Source organism: Psammomys obesus, unplaced genomic scaffold (assembly GCF_907164565.1).
Source record: "Psammomys obesus unplaced genomic scaffold, mPsaObe1.curated_primary_1811, whole genome shotgun sequence".
NCBI lineage: Eukaryota > Metazoa > Chordata > Mammalia > Rodentia > Muridae > Psammomys > Psammomys obesus.
Genome location: NW_026592118.1, coordinates 30,198,363 through 30,220,209, shown reverse-complemented (window position 1 = coordinate 30,220,209; position 21,847 = coordinate 30,198,363). Strand labels below are relative to the sequence as shown.

Sequence of the window (21,847 nt, the reverse complement as noted above, 5' to 3'; positions counted from 1 at the left end):
GTAAAAATAACTTCAGAGTTCTTTATTCTTCAAGAGCTCTGTTAAACAGAAGAGAACTATGAAAGAAATTACATATTTAAGTACCTTGTTAAAAAATAAAATCACACAAAATCTACATTTCACACCTTTTCAGTTTGGTGAACTAAAGAATAGACCTAGACTTGTCAGTGTCTTATGTAACTTTAGTCAATACTGCTGAATACACGGGCGTCACTGCTCTGCTGCCTGTCCAGTTATTCTTGTATTTTAAGGAGCTACTGCACTTTAGAGTTGACTGACACTAGGCAGCAACTTTCCCATGTAACTTTCTAATGACAGCCACTAGGAATGCTATAACCCATAAATAAACTGCAAAGGTCTAGGTGTTGGTTTAAGCATTGGAGAAAGAAAATGCTAAACAGTAACGTTTTGCTTTTTCACCTGTTCCAATCTCTGTAGCATGGAAAGCAGCAAGAAAAAGGGGTGACTGGGAAGGCAGCAATTATGTAGGCCATTGAACCAGCTACCTCAATTTATTGGGTGGAGGCCCTGAGAGGGTGAATGACCTGCTGGCAAACACCAAGTAGGACATGAATCTGAGCCTCTTCCCTCCCAGCACAGGGCTACTTGCTGAGTATTTAGGAAACAGTAATTCATTCCTTTCTTGAGTCTGATTTCAGTGAGACACACTTTGGTGGGGAATTTCCAACTTGATCAGAGTCTGAAGGAAAAACGCATACACTTGGCTCCCAGACAGGGTACCTCTGACAAGTGCAACAGTGGACACCATTCCCCATTTAGCTTCTGGCAATGCCCACACCTCCAGACGCTGAGAAAAACGAAAGCCCCCACCCCCACTGCCATGCTGGGTATAAAGCACCTTGGGGAGGCAGGTATTTGCCAGAGAAAGTTACACATTTGGCTCTTTTATGATCCTTTCTCCCGTTTTTATCAAAAAGCTTTTCTCTTTAAAATAAATATATTTAATAACTAATCAAAACTTTGATGCCCAATTATCTCTATATGAAGGTATTGGCAATAAACAAGGAGAGAAAGCAGAGTTTCAAACTATGAGGCTCCAAATTAGAATAACAAAATCAAAGCTTAGTTGTAAAAACTAAAAGCTCAGAATGAACAGAAACTTAATAGTTTAATGATAAAAGAGAAAAAGATAGAACATGGAGTCTGGCGTACGTCAAGAAAGATGGAGGGGTTAGTGAGATGGGTCAGTGGGTAAGAATTGCTGCCTGGCCTGCCAGTGTAGCTCACGTCCTGGAACTCACACATACTGGAAAAGGAGACCAGCTTCACCCTATAAGTTGTTCTCAGATTTCCACACACCTGCTAAAATACACACTCTCTCTTTCTCTCTCTCCCCTCCTTTGCTCTCCCCCACCCCCTTAATAAAACAAGAGAGTGTAATCAGTGCTTTTCATTTTTCTCTCCATCTGGTATGGCTTAAGACATGATCACACTGCCATAGCAACATTTTTTTTTGTTTCATCCTCTTCCATTCACAGAACGGTATCTAATCACTCTTTCCAATACCGGCAGTGACAGTTAAGCAAAGCAATGCCTCATACAATCTTGGCTTTGCAGCTACGGTCTAAGTATCATCACATCTGGTACTCTAGAAGCCTTTATGTTCTTGGAATGCAGACTCAGAAGCACGGCACAGTGAACATGGCTCTACTGCTTACTGCTTGCACAATACAGCTGCCAGCACAGTCCAGTAACTAAAATCTTTCAGTAACTCCCATCTAATGATGAACTTTTACCTCTAAAGAAACCAGTTCAAAGGTCTCAACATAAAACCACACAAACTAAATCTGTTGGAAGAAAAAGTGGGGAAGAGCCTTGAACTCATTGGCACAAGAGACAACTTCCTGAACAGAACACCAACAGCACAGGCTCTAAGATCTACAATTAACAAATGGGACCTCTTGAAACTGAAAAGCTTCTGTAAAGCAAAGGATACCATCATCAAAACAAAACGACTGCCTACAGATTGGGAAAGGATCTTCACAAACCCTACAACCGACAGAGGGCTACTATCCAGAATATATATAAAGAACTCAATAAATTAGATACCAACAAACCAAATAATCCAATTTAAAAAATGGGGCATAGGGCTAAGCAGAGAATTCTCGACAGAGGAATATCGAATGGCAGAGAAACACTTAAAGAAATGCTCAAAATCCTTAGTCATCAGGGAAATGCAAATCAAAACAACTTTGTGATTCCATCTTATACCCATCATAATGGCTAAGATCAAAAACTCAAGTGACAACACATGCTGGAGAGAGTGTGGACAAAGGGGAACCCTCCTCCACTGCTGGTGGGAGTACAAACTTGTACAACCACTTTGGAGATCAATCTGGTGCTTTCTCAGAAAATTGGAAATTGCACTACCTCAAGATCCAGCTATATCACCCCTGGGCATACAACCAAAAGATGCCCCACCATTCAATAAGGACATTTGTTCAACTATGTTCATATCAGCTTTATTGTACAAACAGCCCAGATGTCCCTCAACCGAGGAATGGACACAGAAATTGTGGTACATTTACACAATGGAATACTATTCAGCAATTAAAAACAAGGACATTATGAAATTTGCAGGCAAATGGTGGGAACTAGAAAAGATCATCCTGAGTGAGATATCCCAGAAGCAGAAACACAGGCATGGTATACACTTACTAATAAGCTGATATTAGCCATATAATATAAGACAGCCATTATCAGACCTAAAGAAGCTAAAACTAACGAGGACTCTAGGGGGGATGCTTAAATCTCATTCAGAATGGCAAACAGGATAGACATCAGAAGAGGTGGAAGAGAGGAAACAGGATGCGAGTCTGCTATAGAGGGTCCTCTGAAAGGATTCACCCAACAGGGGAACAAAGCAGATGCTGAGACTCAGGGCCAAACTTTGGACAGAGTGCAGGGAGTCTTACAGAGAAAGAGAGGGATGGGATTAGAGGGACATGGAGGAGACAGGAGCCTCACAAAAGAGACCCAACAAAACTAAAAGATCATGAACTCAATTGCCTGCTCTTTGATCACTTGCCCCTGATGAAGTAGCCCTGCCAGGCCACAGAGGAAGAGGATCCATACAGTCCTGATGAGACTTAACAAGTTATGTGCAGATGGAGAATAGTGGAGAACTCCCCCCTTTGAGTGGACTAGGGGAAGGGGATAAGGGAAAGAGGAAGGGAGGGTGGGACTTGGGGAGTTGAGAGAGGGAGCTTCAATCGGGATATATAATGAATAAAATTGTGAAGAAAAAAAATAAAACTTAAAAAGGAAAAAAAATTGGGAATAGACTAAAAAAAAAAAAGAAATATTATTCTAATATGCTCAATCCACTCAAAACAAAGATTTTAAGATTTACAATGAATAATGAAAATACTTTCTGGTATATTCTTCAAGTATCCCTAAACTATCCTAAAAAGATACAACAAATTTATTAATTAGAAGTTAAAAATGGTTTTAAGCCAGTCAATCTTGTAAGAGTAATAAGCACAGACAAATACTCTCATTCCCTACTGGATTTATTCATATCTTAGCGCATTTCTTACCTATGGTGGTTCTTGAAATAATTGACACTTTGTTTTCTAATGGACTCCTGCAAAACCTCAGACTTGCTACCACAAAATTCTTCTCCAACTTGCATCAACCTAGTTGGAGAGAAAGGTCTGTGTAAGTTTCAGGAACATCCTTAAAGAAAAACAAACAAAAAAAAATAAAACAAAAATAGTCCAGGTTCTTTCTTTAACAATTACAACTCATAGAAATTTTTGTATTTGAATAAAATTATAAAGATCATACAAGCCCAGTGCATCAGTCATTAGTAAGTATATCCTCTTCAGTGAAAAAGTTGGACAGAAAACTTATTTCTGATTTTTCTTATTCTTATGGTTGAAAATGAATTAAGCCACAGAAGTCAGTATCTCAAACACTACCTGCTGACTATATCCAAAACAAAGATGAAATCATCATATTTGAATATAGATAAATCAGTTCCAAGCAAGTATGTTTTTACTTTTAGTTGAACATCCTGTAAGACACAAATAAGTAAATTTATTCTGTAGTTGTTGATTAAAATGAATTAGTATAATACATTCTTAGTTTAATAACATCTATCCACTCATGCCAAAATCCAAATATCTTTCAGTGTAGCCTAGTATGAACAGGCCCATGAGTATTTCCAAGAAATAGCAATGGCCACAATCTCACTACAGTTTGACATAGTTGTGTTAAATTCTATCTAAAGTAAAGACACACATATCTGCACAAACAGTTCTCATAAGAATGATACCCTGGGCTGAAGAGATGACTCAGCAGTTAAGAGCACACTCCACTCTTACAGAGAACTCAAGTTCTTTGCTCTGGTGCAGAGGCTCACAACTACCCATTACTCTAACTTCAAGGGATCCCACATCTCTGAGCTCTGAAGACAGAAGTTCTTCTGTTCTCAGGAGCACATACTCACACACACACACATACACGTAATTAAAAACCAAATAAAATCCATTTTCAAAAAGTATATTCTTAAAAGAGATAGAACAAAATCATTATCATAGATTTATAGATAAACAAATATGCATGTCTCTGGTTCATCAGAAACCCAAATATAATATATTTTAAACTGAATAACTATAAAATAAGTATCAGGCAATATATAAAAAAAATGATAGCATTCACAATTACTGGCAAAATGTTATAAAAAGGACAACTGTCATTTGGAAACATACTAAATCTTAAAAAGGCCTATAAAAAAATTCCAGACCAATAAGACAAAAAGAATAACCCCAACAAAATAGTATATATATATTTAAAAGGAAATCAGTAAATTGAGAGAAGTAGGACTGAGTGGATGACTAACCAGTAGAGACCAATTTCCCAAATTTTTATACATGTGAAATGAAACTCCAGCCAAAATCACAATAATTTTTCTTCTAGACAATTATTTTAAAATTCACCTAAAAGAATAGGTAGTAACTGCTTTTTTAAAAGTGAAACTATATAAGGATGGAATAAAAGTTATGAGTAAAGATGAAAGACTTGTAATATATTAAATATACTACAAACTTTAAAAAAATAAAATTTTCAGATAAATAATCCAAAGTAATTCAGTAATACAAAACATTATACATATAACATATACAATGGCTGAAAAAACAGTTGTTAAAAATGTCTTCTGATTATTTATTTACCTTTGTCAAAAATACTACGCTAACAACTTTATATATGGGATAAAACCAGCCTGTTGAGCAGACATTTATATCCCTAAAGATGATTGGAGAATAGAAGGGTCAATCATTTTCTCTAAGCTTTTATGCCTGCTACATGGCAAAATTAAGTCTTGACTGGAGGTCTCCGTCATTCAAGTTACCTTTTTTCCTCTGTACCTTGCAACAAATGAAGTACACAGAAGTAGAATTATCCAGAATGTGGTGAAGAGTAAACTTAACTAGTAGAGGGAAAACATTTACTGTCTAGTTATCAAACAAAATACACTGGATTAGTGACTCTTATACATTTTCAAAAAGGTAAAAATTAAAAATTACAGAATAATTTAATAAAACAAAAGCATTTCCTAGTGTCTATAAAATGTTTCAGGTAGTATTCTAGGTATTATGGATACAGCAACCAATATGCAGTTTGGAGGCCGCAATGAGCACTTACCTAAACTTCACAAGAGGAAATGCTATATGCATAGCATAAGACAAAAAGACACAGAGCACAGTGTGGCATCATAAAAATGCTATCTGCACTTAAAATACAGGACAAAAACACAACAGATAAGGGACCACTTGCTAGCACAGTCACTAAGTATACATACAAACTGAAAACATGTAATTCACAAAACAAACTGTATTAGAGTAGAAGATGCGGGGGTTAGCAAGGGAGAGTGGAAATAACACTAAAGCCTGAAACCCGGAGCACAATGGTCAACTCAAGGGAACACAACAATCATGCATAAAATCATGATGACTTCCACAAACTGGCCAAATGCTTACGCAGGATGCGTTGGTGCACTAAATTTTACATTCAATAGGTTTTCATATAGCAGGAATACCATCAGGTTGCCATGTCGGATGGGAACTAATACATAAAAAGTCAGGTATTTCAAAGGGCACAACTGATAACCAGAAATTCTACCATGAATACACTAATTTCAATTAAGCACACTAAGAGTCTACAAGGAGACTAAATCACAAGGAATTCATGTCTGGCCCTGAACGTGTATTTATTTATTTAATGAGTATGATGTTCCTTTCACACATAATGCGCAAACAAAAAGAGTTCCACACCACAATTGATAAATATATAATAGCTTAATATTGTCATAAGAGAAAATATGTAAGTCAAAACAATTATAACTACAATATAAATATATTAAAATATTAAAATATCAATTAAAATTGTGTAACCAGTATAGGATTGTCAAAAAAAAAAACAAAAAAAAACCAGAGCACTAAATTATAATAAGGTTAAATGATTCTTGAGGAAATTTACATTTTTAGGATGTTTCCCTGAATGAGTTTTTAAAAGAAAGCCAATATTATATGCTCAAACTGAAAACAACCTAAATGGAGGGGTGTGGACCACAGCATACCTCAAGAGTCTAGTGTCCTTCAAGGGTGCAAAGACTCCAAAGAAATTACAGTTTGATCTAGGAAGGACCGAATTTTAACTAAATTTCAGGTTACAACTGAATCAGTGGACTGAAAGAAAATGTAAGAAGACTGTATTAGTCTCATATTTGGGTCTACTAATAATTGAGATGACGACGCCTGTACCTGCAGATGAAGAGGAATACAAGGTTGGGCCTTTATGAAGACTTTAGGCCACAAGAGTGGGGCCTTGTGACTGGATTGGTGGCCATATACCAATGCCTGAAGGACAAGGGAACTTGTGGAAGGACAAAGCAGAACTTCACCCAACACAAACTTGAAGAATTTTGACCTTAAACTTTCCTGACTTAAGAGTTACAAGAAACAATTTATATTCCTTGGAAACAATCCAGACTAGGCTATTTTATTATAGCAGCCCAAATGGAGTCCACCGATATCAGCCCAAATTCAAGTAAGAAGTGCACAACATTCCCCAAAGAAATTAACTGAGGAAATAAAATGCATCCTTCCCTATATTCTGATCCAATACCACCCACTTATTGCTCTCCTAAAAATTAAGTAAAAAAGAAATTAAGAAAACTGAATAAAATAAACAGGACATGTCAATAAAAAGCACAAATTCTTTAAGAAAGCATGAGTTTCCATAATCATGGAACATGTATTTCCAAATGAGATTTTCAAGCTAAGAAACTTTTTTCTATTGTTCTTTGTAGTCTATATAATTATCAATTACTTATAGAAATTGAGTTAAATGATATCCAGAGATGAACTAGCATACGGTAAAGCCTACAGAGAGTATAAACACACAAGGTTTAGAAAATGAATTTCTAAAACAACTATCATGTGTATTTCAGACCACAGCTTTTGTGAAAATAAAATAAAAATGAGCCAAACCTGCCATATGCGCGAAAGGCCATGCTCTAGTTTCTTTTTTACATAACCACGATCAAAATTGGTTTCTTCAGTACTCATCACATTGCTTCCTTCTGAAAACAAAAGATGGAATATGTTTTTACTTGTGTATTTTTTACCTAATTTTTTTTTATTGTTGTTGTTCTCTCATTTTTATGAGCCAACCTAAGATTTAAAAAAAAGAAAAAGAAAAATCTGGGCAGGAGATATGGCTCAGCGGTTAAGAGTACTTTAAATTCCTAGCAACTATATGGCTCTCAGAGCCTTCTGTAACTTTGGACCTCTTCTGGTGTGTGTACTGTGGTGTACAGGCATACACACAGGGAAACACCCATACATATACTTAAAAAGAAAATGCACTCCATATATGTACATTCAAAGTAATAGTAAAACCAGGCATTGGCATTAAACCCCTTTGATACATGGGAAACTTCAGACAGAGAAATGGTAAATATATCCACACCCACACAGTACAGATGTGGAGGGGCCTACAAGCCCAGTGTAGGCAGTGTGGCTCCAGAGTCACATACCACCTATTTCACGTGATATGTAACCATGAGACAGGCTGATACCAGGGCACTAGGAAACCCATTAACTCAACTGTCATGTAATATGCATGCCCACAAGAGTAGAACACAGAAGAGGGTAAATCTGTACTTTTTTATTTTTATAATTCATATGATATTTCTTCAATGAACTGGAACTAATCATTCCAGATAAACAATTTAACAATATCCAATCCAATAGGCAAGATCAACATTGTTCCTAACACTAAGTTTTTCCCTCCTGAAAATACAGACTCACACCTGTGTTAGAGACTGTAGCTCAGTGCTCCTCAGTGACAGTCTATTGTCTGCTCTCAGGCTGGCATGGTGTCCAGCGGTGAGCACACAGACCATACATGCTCGGTCCACCTCCAAGACTGTTAGAGCTTTACCCTGTGCATGACCTAGCTGTGGGGACCCCAGCAGCCTAGCTGTACAGCTCAACTCCAGCTTTAGTGCTTTGCTTAGGATTTAAAGTGTTAGGGGGACAAACAGTGTCACTACAAAGCTCAAGAAAATGAATTCTAGAGACCCTTCCCCTTCACAAAGGGGCCAGGAACAACTTCCCATTCCTGGTTCTGACACTGTGTTTCCACCTGTCTGCACTGAGAATTCTAGATATTGCTGGTGGACTGCTGAATTAGCCACAGAAGTCAAATGCTCTTAAAATATAGATTAGGAACAGGGAATTTTAATAAAAAGGTCTAAATAGGCAAGGACCAAATCTGGTGTGATTAAATATTCCATCACTTCAATGGTTTTATCTTGTTCTCTACATTTTTGGTTTTAACATTTGTATTGAGTCTATAAATATGCATATTTAGTAGTTCTTACAGCTAATGTATATGCTAATTCTATCTGAAACCTGACCTTCGGTTTATGTTTAAATTATTTATTAAAAACAAAAAAGGTACGGAAATATCTTAACCCTGCCCATAACTAGAGAAACGGATCAAAGATTAGCCAAGAGGACCAAGCACTGTGAAAGCCTGCCATCCCCCTCTAAGGTAGCAATCCCAGCTTTGACTGCACCTGCCCACGTGCTCAGCAGAGACTCTACTACTGAGCTGCACCCCGGGCTACCAGTTTGCAATTCTGACTTGCCTCAATGTTCTCTACTGTCTATTACCGCTCCCTCCATCCTCTCCAAGAAATTTCTAGCCCACGATACAAATTTCCTCCCTTAATTTTTACTGTCTACATGTATGCACCTCTTATAAATCAAGAAAAGGATTAGACATTTCTTCTAATATTCAAGATTCTAATTCAAAATCCTATGTTTAATCAAACAGTGAGATCTGGATATGTCCTGTCTTATCCAATCACAGAATCCAGGCACCCCAGGGAACAGAAGTTAGCAAAAATAAGTTCACTGACTGCATGACACATATGATTTCTCCTGTGTGTATTAAACAAATGTCAATACAATTACTTCTTGTTTTAAAAGTAAAATTCTGAGTGTGTCTAGGTGAATATGAACACGTACACACGTAGGCAGGTGCACGTGTGGAAGTGCACATACTTGTGGAGGCCACAGACTGTTGTGATGTGGTATGAGTAAGAATGGCCCCCATTAGCTCATGTATTTGAAAGAATTAGGAGGATTAGGTGGTGTGACCCTGTTGGAGGCAGTGTGTCACTGAGGCAGGTTCTGAGGTTTCAAAATCCTATCTATGACAGGCCGAGGCTCTCTCAGAACAGGATGTAGCTCTCGGCTACTGCCCTGCAGTTTTCTCACTTGTCACATGCTCCCTACCGCAATGATAATAGCAAGTTTCCAATTAAACGTTTCCTCTCATAAGAGTTGCTTTGATCATGTTGTCTCTTCACAGCAATACAACAGTAACTAAGGCAGAAGCTGGTACCAGGACCCAGTGTATTGCTGTGATAGGCCTGACCATGCTGCTTGTTGGGAAAGGTGAACTTTGGGACTTTGGGCTAGGAAAACAGTTAATTTCACGGGTCATAGTACTAGGAGCATGGAAGAGAATTGTGTTGAGAGTAATGTATTTTATGATGGCCCAGCTCAAAAATTAAGAGGGGAAGAATATCAGCAGTAGTAGCCTAGAGACCATTCTTATGATATTTCAGCAAAGAATGTGGATGCTTTTTGCCTTTGTCCTAAAAATCTGCTTGAAGCTAAATTTAAAAGTTTTGGATTAATGGGATTGGCAGAGGAGATTTCATGACAACCTAATATTGACTTTGTCATGGTGATTTTATTAGTGGTTGTTCTTATACAGATCTATACTAAAACAAGCAGAGCAAGTAAATACAAAATATACAGTTTGACGAAAAAGGAGCACCAGGAAATGTTTTATTGGAGTTAAGTCAAGTGCTCAAGGAGACAAAAATTTTAAAGAAAGGACGCTAGATGGAATAAGGAGAGTAATGAGCTCAGGGCGAGACCCCAACAAGCTAAGCTGCCAACTCATGAAAAGGAATTAAGGGGAAGCTTAAGCAGTGAAGAAAATGAAAAACAAGAGAAGGCTGATGAAAAGTTCCAGTCCCATTAAGCAGCAGAACTTGGAAGCTTTGGCTACATGGTTCTGGGTGTAGAGACAAGGATACAAGAAAGGGATTGTGGTCCTTCCATGGCTAAGGAAGGCCCCTGAGGCCAGGTATGTGTCAGAAGTGTCCCTGCATGAAGGCCTGGAGAGGCCATTGTGTGAAGCTTGGAGACCCTAAGATGCTGGAGGGGCCAGAATGGTGGGATACCCCCCCCCCCAAGGACAGCTGCAGACTGGGTGTGGGACCGGCCCAAGAGAGAGAAATGTGCTGCAGTCACAAAGCTAAAAGAGTTGCAGATCTGAAGAGCACTTTGATATCAGACATGGAGATAACAAAATTTGGACTTTCAGTCTTGTTTGGTTCAGTATTTCCTCACACTGCTCCCTTTCTCCCTTTTGGAGTGATTATGTATATTCTGTGTCACTGTATGCTGGAAATATGTGGGCAGCTTTTTATTTTTATTTTATATAGACTTAAAATTAGGAGAAAATCCCTCTTAGAAGAGACTTTGAACTTGGACTTTTAAACAGTGTTGAGAATGATAGACTATGAGGACATATGACGCTGGACCGAATTCATTTCTGCATTATGATATGGCTTTAAGCCTTTGGGGGCTGGGATGAAATATGGTGGTTTTGGAAGAAGTATGTCATTGGGGAGTAGGAGAGGGCTTCGAGATGTCAAAATCTCATGCCAGGCCTGGGCTTATATTTTCTCTCTGCCTACAGATCAAGATGTAACTCTTAGATACTGCCTACATGCCACCATGCTCCCCATCATGATGACAATGAATGAAACCTCTGAACTGTAAGCCAGCCCCGGTTAAATGTTTTCCTTCATCAGAGTTGCCTTGGTCATGGTGTCTCTCCACAGCAATAGAAAAGTGACTAAGACATCTGGGATCTTCTTCGGTTGTTTTCCACCTTAGTTTTTGAGATGGGGTCTCTCACTAAACCTGTAATTTTCTGACTTGCTTAGGTTGACTGACCTAAGCAAGGTGACTCTAGATACCCACATGACTTTTATACAGTTATAGAGGATCCAAACTCAGGTCTTCAGGCTTGAGTGGCCAGTCCTTTACTGACTGAGCCACCTCACAAACCCCTAATTATTTGAAATACTTAATCTTGGCCATTGTTCAAAGAGGATCACTTAAGAATTAAAAGTTCCTACATTTTCTATTACTTACATACCATAGTTACTTAAAAGTAGATTTTCCTTATGAAAAAGAATGTTTTAACAGAGGAAGACAATGCAGCCACTCCTGATGAGACCTGATAGACTAGGATCAGAAGGAAGGGGAGGAAGACCTCCCCTATCAGTGGACTTAGGGAGGGTCATGGGTGGAGAACGGGGAGAGAGGGATTGGGAGGGGGGAAGGGAGGGAGCTACAGGGGGGATACAAAGTGAATAAATTGTAATTAATAATTAAAATTAAAAAAAATTTCAGAAAGGAAAATACCAACATAATTATTAATTCTTAGAAACTAATTTTATTTTTACAACTTGCAAATTAGAGTAATCGTAAATCTTTACTACTTCTTTCCTTGTGTACCTGAAAAGACCAATGTTTTACCAGGTTTACAATCACTAACACTAAAGCAGTGGTTTTTTTAAGCTTTAGCAAAACAATCTACCACTAAGGCTATCAACATGTACCCTCAAGTATACGATTTCATGCCACCTGGAGAGTCCTTTGAACCACTTAATCCCAAAAGATAACTGAGCTTTTGTAGTGTCTGAATGACCTTGTTTGCTGCATAATTAATCTGTGGTCACTAAAATGCCTGAGCCCTAAAGGTGGGCCTTGGTCCTTCTTGTCCTTACTCCCCCCGTTACATGTTCAGCTCACATGTTACAGCTCAGTTTTAAAGCAGAAATGAAAAGCATTTCCTACCAGACGCTGAAGCTGGTTCCTCGCTGTCATGCTTCTCATGCCACTCCATGGTTCTGTAATAGCTCAGCATGACTTCCCATAGTGCTTTGCACAAGTCCGCAAGGCATGGAATATAGCTGTCTGGTGTTACGTGCTAAAAAAAAGGAGTTAATTCCCAAGAATTATATTTTCTTAAATGCAAATGATCAAAAGAAAATGTTCTATTATTAATCAAATACAAGTGAAAACTACAAGTAAGGAAGTTTCTTCCACTGGAATAGCACAGGAAAAAAATCAATACAAGAAAAAAATTCCAATTTAAACATTAGTAATGACACTCCATTAGTATGAATCAAGTACAATCCCTGAACCAAAAGATCCAAAAAATGACTGAACTGTTAAGTGTTCTAAACAGTACTGTTAACTTTCCCAAATGCTGGAATACAGTCCAGGAAAGGAGCTATATGAGGGGAATTCTGAGACCCTGTGAGGAAACGTCAAGTAGACAAGACAAGAGCCTTATAAGGTCTGTTCCTTCACAGCGCGGGCTGTTCCTGGAATGCGCTTTCATGTTACCCCTTCCCCACATATAGCAGACAGAGCTGAGTTTATGCAGCTGCTGCTATTCAGATGCCTCTCTCAAAAACATGCTTTTGCAATGTGTGGCTTGTCCTTGTGACTGAACACCATACTCACAGGACTCTTCCTAACCCTCAGAGTACAGATTGCCCGATGCTCTGAATAAAGGTGGCTATTGCGTGAGATTTTAGTCTGCAACATTGTTAGGTCCTGCATTCCTAGGTTCATGCCACCCACTAAAAGCAGTAAGCCCCCAAATATGTATGCTTTTTCAAACACATGTCTAAATATGTACACATGTGTTTATAATTATCCTTGGACCAGAGTCACAACGAACAAAATGGAGGCTGGATTTACAGCTCAATTATTTCATCTGTGTCAAACAATTAAACACTCTGACAATCTCTAAACTCTACACATACTCCAGAACTCACAGACACTCCAGTAAAGTAAAGCATTTTAAAGCATGGTATTACACACACAAGATTATGGAACACTGCAAAGCTCTAAGGGACATGCATGAGAGCCCTGCCCCTATCTTTCTACATCTATAAAAGGATCTTCTACATTTTTGTTCCTATTCTATCTTGCAAGCTTCCCATCTGTCATAAGGGAGCATTTGTTCCATTATATGATTTTCTAGCTCATTTAAGTTCCAGCCAGGGCACTGATGATAGCACAGAAGGGCTCAGACACTGAAGACAGTAATCCTCTAAGAGGAAGTGCTAGCAGAGCAGAGCTACAGGAGAGCAGAGTCATTAGCCTGCGGCTCGCAGGCCCGTGGGCCTTGCAGACTGCTGCTCACAAAACTTGCACGCCCATGACCCTTACAAGGATGCTGCTCAGGATGCCTGCATACCAGTGGCCCTAGCTAGGCTGCGTGTGATGCAGCATGCCTGAGGACCTCTCGGGGCTGCGGCTTGGGATGCTTGCATGTCAGTGGCCCTCACTCTCAAAAGACCTGTTCTGCCCAGAATGACTTTGCTTCCCCCAAAACTCTTTATTTACCAAACACTAACCAGGATGTCTCAGCACGCTTTCATGTCAGCATGTCAAACTTCTCAAACCAAACCACAAGGTAGAAGAGTTAATCTCTGGAATAAGATTACTATGGAAGGCTTGTGACAAAAAATAAATTTTATTGGTTTAAAATGACAAAACAATTTAATAATGTTTGCCCATTAATAGGTCTAAGAAGGAAACACCAAATGACTGCCTCAAAGTCACCATAACAGAAAAACTGATCATCATTCATCAATCCCTAATTGAAACTCATGAACATATTATGATTGACCTCATAATTCCTTAAAGCACAAACATTGTGGTCAAGAACAGTTAAGGATACTTCTGAATCCATCATTATTAAACAGTTGTGGGAGAGTGTGGTCAAAACAGTATAAAACAACTGGGGCACACAGATACAAATCTAATTCTATCTACTAAAGACACAGTACTGAAAATTCCTACAGGTCCAAAAAATGAACTCAGCAATAACCCAGCAAAGATACAGGTTATAAAATTATCATACAAAAAGAAGATTCATATTAGTAATAATTATTTAGATGTACAGCATGAGGTACCTCATTCACAATAAGAGATTTAAAAAATTAGGAATAATCTTGGCAATATATATTCAAAGACTCCATGAGGAAAATCAAGAGATACCCTGAAAAATGTAAAAGATTTGAACTAAGAGAAAGTCAAGCTTATTCTTGATTAGGGTATTTTAGTATTATTAATATATTATATAAGTTAATTCATGATCTCATATGATACCAATTTTAAAAATATCCAGTATCTCATAAAAACCTAGCATCTGATAGAGATGAAACCCCACATCACTAAGCAGTCATTTTCACAAACAGTTTGGCAACTAGACAGCCAGTATAAAAGATGAAAGTAGACCCACTTCATACACTATGAACAAGAAAATACTGTAAGAAATCTAAATAAAGATACAAATATACAGCACTGAAAGAAAATATGGAGCATTTCCTCCCTAGCATTGATTTAAAGAAAGCTCTCCACTGTACAACTTGAAATTCAGAGGTAACAAAACTAAACTTTATAAATTTTTATATTAAAAAAACATGCTCAAGTATACAACAAGGACATTTGCTCAACTATGTTCATAGCAGCTTTATTTGTTACAGCCAGAATCTGGAAACAACCCAGATGTCCCTCAACTGAGAAATGGATACAGAAATTGTGGTACATTTACACAATGGAATACTACTCAGGAATTAAAAACAAGGAAATCATGAAATTTGCAGGCAAATGGTGGGCTCTAGAAAAAAAAAAATCATCCTAAGTGAGGTATCCCAGAAGCAGAAAGACACACATGGTATATACTCACTTATAAATGGATATTAGACATATAATATAGGATAAACATACTAAAATCTGTACACCTAAAGAAGCTAAGAAAGAAGGCGGACCCTCAGTAAGATGATCAATCCTCACTCAGAAAGGCAAATGAGATGGACATCAGAAGAGGGAGAAAACAGGCAACAGGCCAGGAGCCTATCACAGAAGGCCTCTGAAAGACTCTACCCTGCAGAATCAAAGCACATGCTGAGACTCATGGCCAAACTTTGGGCAGAGTGCAGGGAATCTTATGAAAGAAGGTAGAGATAGGAAGAGCTGGAGGGGACAGGAGCTCCACAAGGAGAGCAACAGATCCAAAAACTCTGGGCACAGGGGTCTTTTCTGAGACTGATACTCCAACCAAGGACCATTGATGGAGATAACCTAGAACCACTGCCCAGATGTAGCCCGTGGCAGCTCAGTCTCCAAGTGAGTTCCCCAATAATGGGAACAGAGACTGTTTCTGACATGAACTCAGTGGCTGACTCTTTGATCACCTCCCCCTGGATGAGGGAGCAGCCTTGGAGGAAAGAAGACAATGCAGCCAGTCCTGATGAGACCTGATAGGCTAAGGTCAGAGGGAAGGGGAGGAGGACCTCCCCTATCAGTGGACTTGAGGAGGGGCATGGGAGCAGATGAGGGAGGGAGGGTGGAATTGAGAGGGGGCTATGGCAGGGATACAAAGTGAATAAACTGTAATTTATAAAAACATAAATAAAATTTTAAAAATCAGAATATCTATGACCATAAACAAGGCAAAATGCAAATTAGTTGAAAAAGTTTACACACATATATGAAGAACTAACATTCCATGTCTACATGGAATTCTGAAGAGTAAAAAGCTGGATGTGTAAGTGTATGCCTACAGTCCTAGCTATCTGGAAGGCTGACGCAGGGCGGGGTGGGGGGTGGGAGGGGAAAACCTGTGAGCAGAAGGCCAGCCCAAGCCGTAGAGCAAGACCTCTCTTTCAAACACAGAAAAAAAGCAACAACAGACTTGTTGTTGTTGTTTTTTTTTTTTTTTTTGGGGGGGGGGGGGGCAAAAATCCTAAACAGGATGGGATGCAGACATGAAAGAGTATGCTTCACAAATAGAACCAGAAAAGACGACATGGGAGAGTATGTTCAACCACGCATGCAACAATCATGATCCCCACTCCACTGCTGTAATCCCATGGAGAAAATAGTAGCTACCTAACAAAACAGTACATGTATTTTCACTTCAACCAACCAATATGACCTCTAGAAATGCATCCTGATGATGTCCCTTAGGAAAGTGTGTAACTAACAGTCATTGGATTCACAGGAATCTGCAGAAGAAACTGTCATTCACACAAGTAAGAGAATACCATGCACTTATGAAAAATAATTTTGCATGCTTATTTTTATAACTGCTAGCTTACACTGAGCCAGTTTTCTTTTTCCTCAGTTTATTTTGGCACATCATTATACCTGACTCATTTCTTACCACATATACATTAAAAAGGGACAAGATAAGGAAAGATTAAAAATACATAGCCAAGTAAAACAAAACTTAAACAGCTCTAGGCTGTACCTCAGCAATCCACACAATACAGGAGTTTCTCGAAGGACAATTTAAAAACAAATTCGACAGTGCTTAATTTACATTTATATTTTACATTTCATTTAAGTATATCCCTACATTCTCCCTGAAAGAAGAGGAGGGTAGTATTAGGCATATCCTTTTCCAAAGAAACTTTAGGCCTATACAAATAACTGTTACAGTCAACCATTTAACAACATGTCAGCCCCAAAATTAAAACTTAAATCTATTACCTTTTACTCTACACAATGCGAGGACAAGAGGCTCCTGCCCTATGCGATCTCTAACAGCTACTCTTCTATGCTATCTCCTAGGGCTCCTCTCCTCTCCTATGCTATCTCTTGGGGCTCCTCTTCTATGCCAGCTCTCAGGAGCTTACTTAGTTTTATAGATGCATCAAGCAAGATATATTATCCATGTAATTTTTTTCAAAAACAACTGAAATTATAGCAAGCCTATTTGTCAGTGATTCACAGATCTAACTAAAGCAATGACCTTGTCTAAAAGTCTCCCAAAAGAACTCAATATAATCCAATACATCAATGTGTACAAGCATATGAGAATAATAAATTTCAGACAAGAAGGCAAGATAATTTGCTCTAAGTTTATATTCTAAAATATAAATTTTAGAGACCATTTTACTAAATGTTTTTAAAAGGTGTCTTCAATGTCTGACCTTTTAATCTCTGTGTTTGCAAACTATGGTGGCAATAAGTTATTTTGCATTAAAATTTCCACTATACCATGCAAGCAATTAGCGTCTACTCTCAAAAAACAATGCTTTCAGCTATGTACCTAAAATTATTTGCAAGCCAGACATGATGGCACACAACCATAACCTAACACAAAAGAGATAGAGGCATGTGTGTTACAAGTTCAAGTCCAGCTCAGGCTACATAGTGAGACCCTGTCTTTAAAACACAAACCAGTCAGTGAATTAAAAAAAAAAAAAAACAAAAAAAAAAAAAAAAAACCTCGACACTTATATATTCTAGTCAGTTTATCAGAAGCACCTGATCTGGAAAGGTCAGTCTGCTGGCTGGCTTTCAGTGTTGAAAGCAGCTATGCTATTGCTCCATGCCATGTCTGCCTACTTGCTGCATGCTCCCACCATGATGGCCAAGCCCTCACCATCTGAAACTGTAAGCAAGCCTCCATTAAATGCTTTCTTTAATAAGTTGCCTTCCTTGATCATGATGTCTCTTCACAGCAACAGAAAAGTATCTGAGATGGGGGCTAATGGTGACTTAACAGCTACTCGGGAAGAAACTCACTTTTCTTCAGTGGCCACAGGTGGATTGCCATGTGCACATAGTCAATACTAATCAGGCTCCCCAAATTATTACACAGAAGAATGTGGTGAGGGGAGAATATGAAGGGGAGTACTGGCAGTCTGGGGGAAGCAAGAGGGGACGTTAGGTGTGTATATGATTAAGATTCACTGTATATATGTATACATTGTCAAGAAATAAAAGTTTCTAAAACGCATTTCGAGATTTCACAGGAAACCTTATTATGCGATACAGAAAAACAGGTAAGTAACAATATAACTGCATATAATCATAAAATAATAGGCAGGCCATAATAATTCTGGTCCTAAGCGACCTGAATGGCTGGATCAACAGCCTGTAAAATATTCAGCCCCATGAGGCTTGATGGGAAAGATCCAGCCAAGGAAGCAGTGGTCCTGGTTCTGGCAGGAATTAGTTTTGTATCTGGTCAGCGACTTCCTAGCCAAGAAACCCCTTTGGATCTGTTTCAGCTTCCATAAAAGAGACAGGGGTACCCAGACCTCCTATGGCATCACTTGCTTGAGTCATTCATCAGTTACCAAATGCCCAGCAAAGAAACTCAGCTCCCGTTCAGGGCATAGTGGCATCAGACCATGTATGTAGTGTGTGGTTTGATGTCACAATTCCATTTCTACGTTCACAGATGGAAAAGTGCAATTAATCGTGAATGAATCAATTCAGAAAGCACTAATAGTAAAATGCCTGTTCTTGAATTGTCTTTAAGCATAGGGAGCAGAGGTATGATTCCAGTTCCTCTCCATGTCTACAGCTGTTTTCCACATTCAGGATTTTTGGTGAAGGTGGTAATGAAGGGAAGGAGAGAAATGCAGGCTCTGAGAAATAGTGTATAGTACAGAAAAGGAATAGTTTAAACATGGTTGAGCAAATATCCCTTTTGTGTACTTGAGCAAACTTTGGGTATATACCTAGCAGTGGTATAGCTGGGTCTTGAGCAAGCACTATTCCTAATTGTCTTAGGAAGCGCCAGATAGATTTACAGAGTGGTTGTACCAGTTTACATTCCCACCAGCAGTGGAGGAGGGTTCCCCTTTCTCCACAACCTCTCCAGCATGTGTTGTCCCTTGAGTTTTTCATTTTGGCCATTCTGATGGGTGTAAGGTGATATCTCAGGGTCGTTTTGATTTGCATTTCCCTGATGGCTAATGAGGATGAGCATTTCTTTAAGTGTTTCTCTGCCATTCGATATTCCTCTGTCGAGAATTCTCAGTCTAGCTCTGTTCCCCATTTTTTAAGTGGATTACTTGGTTTGCTGCTTTTCAGCTTCTTTAGTTCTTTGTATATACTCGATATTAGTCCTCTGTCAGATAAAGGGTTAGTGAAGATTCTTTCCCAATCTGTAGGCAGGCGTTTTGTTTTGATGACAGTGTCCTTTGCTTTACAGAAGCTTTTCAGTTTCATGAGGTCCCATTTATTGATTGTTGCCCTTAGAGCCTGTGCTGTTGGTGTTCTGTTCAGGAAGTTGTCTCATGTTTAAATAACTTTTAAGGGAAAACATTAGCACATGTACAGAAAGACATTCGTGTCTCATAACGTGAGTGGGCATAAAGAGCAACAAAGAGCCACTGCATCTGCGACCCCGGCCCTCACACCATGGCAGCATGAACACAACCTGAGCACGGGAAGGCCCCTAATCTTGACTTCCTGTCTCAGCACAGTCAGCTCAGAGAAAGCCGACCAGCCACTGCCAGAAGCCTACCTGGTCAGAACTCAAACCAAGAAATTAACTTCTCAAAGCGGGGGCATGTCAGCCTTGCTTATAAATGCTGAGAATAGGTGATTTTCAATGTATAAGCAAAAATCCTGCCATAAATATAAGCAGTCCTTGTGAACTTGAAGTATACAGTGTAGGAATATCATCTTTTCAAAGTTGCTTCATTGAAAGTAAAGTGATAAATATGAGATTGACATATTTATTTACTATACAATTGAACTCATAAGAAAATCTATTACTAAGTTTCTACAAAAAAATCAGAAAGATGCTTTACTATTAAAACATAAAACAGAAATTCTTAAGGGAGCCTTACATATTTGGATTTAGCACTCTACTCACATCCTGACAAACATGCAGAGAACAGATGCTCTGGTATCTTAGAGAGGTCCAAAATCCACAGTGCCTGTGCCCAATACCCCACCCCCATACCAAATACACACATACACACACGCACACACACTGATTCACAGATTTAAACACCACAGCCACAGGGTCATTAGCACCACTGGAAAAATGCTCCTGCATAGGCATTTCTTGGTTAAAAAAAAAAAACAAAAAACAAAAAAACAGCACTAGACTCAGTGAGCTAAAAGCATCTATGCAGAGACTGAACTCTGTCTCTAAGTAGAAAAGTGGTTAAAAGACATTGCCTCTCAGCTGCAGGTCTCTAATGATTTCTGTGTGTGCCAGGCTGTGCATAACGTTAATATCTTATATACTTTCTATCTTACATGCAGAAACCTAAGCAATAGCAGACAAAGCGCAGACTGGATGGGACATGACTGGGCTTAGGGCCCACCCTTGTCACTTCCTTGGCCATGACTCCAGCATAATAGCAGAGTCTCTATGGCACTCCATATTTTTTTAATACAATGTTTGACAAATATTCCTAGCAACTGACTAGGTTCCTGACTTAAAAACACAAGCATCTTGTGGGGAAAAACTGCCATTCTCAATTACTATCGGGCACTCAGGTGTTTCTAACTGCTGATAGGTGTCCTTAAGCAAACAGATACTAGTATTATAAAATGAGCAAAGCACGCATCATTATAATATCTATTTCAAAGTTTCAAATGATAAAGGATGTCATGCTGTCTGAAATGACCATAAAAGCAATTATTTAAATATAAAACACTGTTGAATTAAGAATGACAGGTTTCAAATAGTTTTGTACCAGTACATTATTATCTTTCTGCTGACAGCTGTATGTCAACCTCTAGAATCAGAGGAACAGCAAAAGAACACAACTAGGGTTTAGTTTTCTCTGCTGGCCTTAAGACCATGAGGCACTGTTTACCAGTTTCCTACCTTCTTTGTAAAGGATTTTTAAGGCTAGCTCTACATCACCTCCTGCTCATCTTGACATGCTAAGCGGCATACCAAGAGCAAAGCAGGCAGACAACTGTCCTTTCAATCTCCAATCTCTTCCCAATTAAAGGAAGCACACTTCTTCCCTGCTCAGAAGAAGTCAACCTTCCATTTGCTTTGTGTCATCCAATTATACTAATTTGTAATGTTTCAAACAGAATTTATCATCAAGTACTTCCGTCAAAATGCTGCCACAACAGAGTGACATGAAATGCAATGTGCCCAGGCTTGCCCTTGTTTTCGGAGTGCCCATTAGCTCCACAACAACCTGCTAGCAAAGACCCTGTGTCTACATTTGCTCCCACACAATGACCGTCACCAATTACTTTTAACAGAAGGCAAAAATGATAGCCCACCACTGTATTCAAAAAGTTAAGCACTTCATGTCCTATTAGCAGACTCTTTCATGAATCACCCCCTTGCCTGAGTGATGCAAATGAGGGCCCTACTTGTTCCCATAAGGAAAATCTGCTTAAAT

The 21,847-nt window shown here is 38.8% G+C and overlaps 1 protein-coding gene across 2 annotated transcripts in view; it reads right to left on the bottom strand.

Moving 5' to 3' along the window:
- Positions 1–21,847, bottom strand: part of Vps50 (VPS50 subunit of EARP/GARPII complex) — a 104,219-nt gene that overhangs the window by 37,432 nt on the left and 44,940 nt on the right. The window contains exons 13-16 of one of the 2 annotated variants that reach the window (XM_055612841.1): positions 12,489–12,621; positions 7,518–7,609; positions 3,945–4,039; positions 3,561–3,659 (exon numbers count right to left, since the gene is read on the bottom strand). In XM_055612841.1, coding sequence (XP_055468816.1) covers positions 3,561–3,659; positions 3,945–4,039; positions 7,518–7,609; positions 12,489–12,621 — 419 coding nt within the window. The remainder of the gene's footprint in view (positions 1–3,560; positions 3,660–3,944; positions 4,040–7,517; positions 7,610–12,488; positions 12,622–21,847) is intronic. The other variant, XM_055612842.1, reaches the window with a different exon arrangement.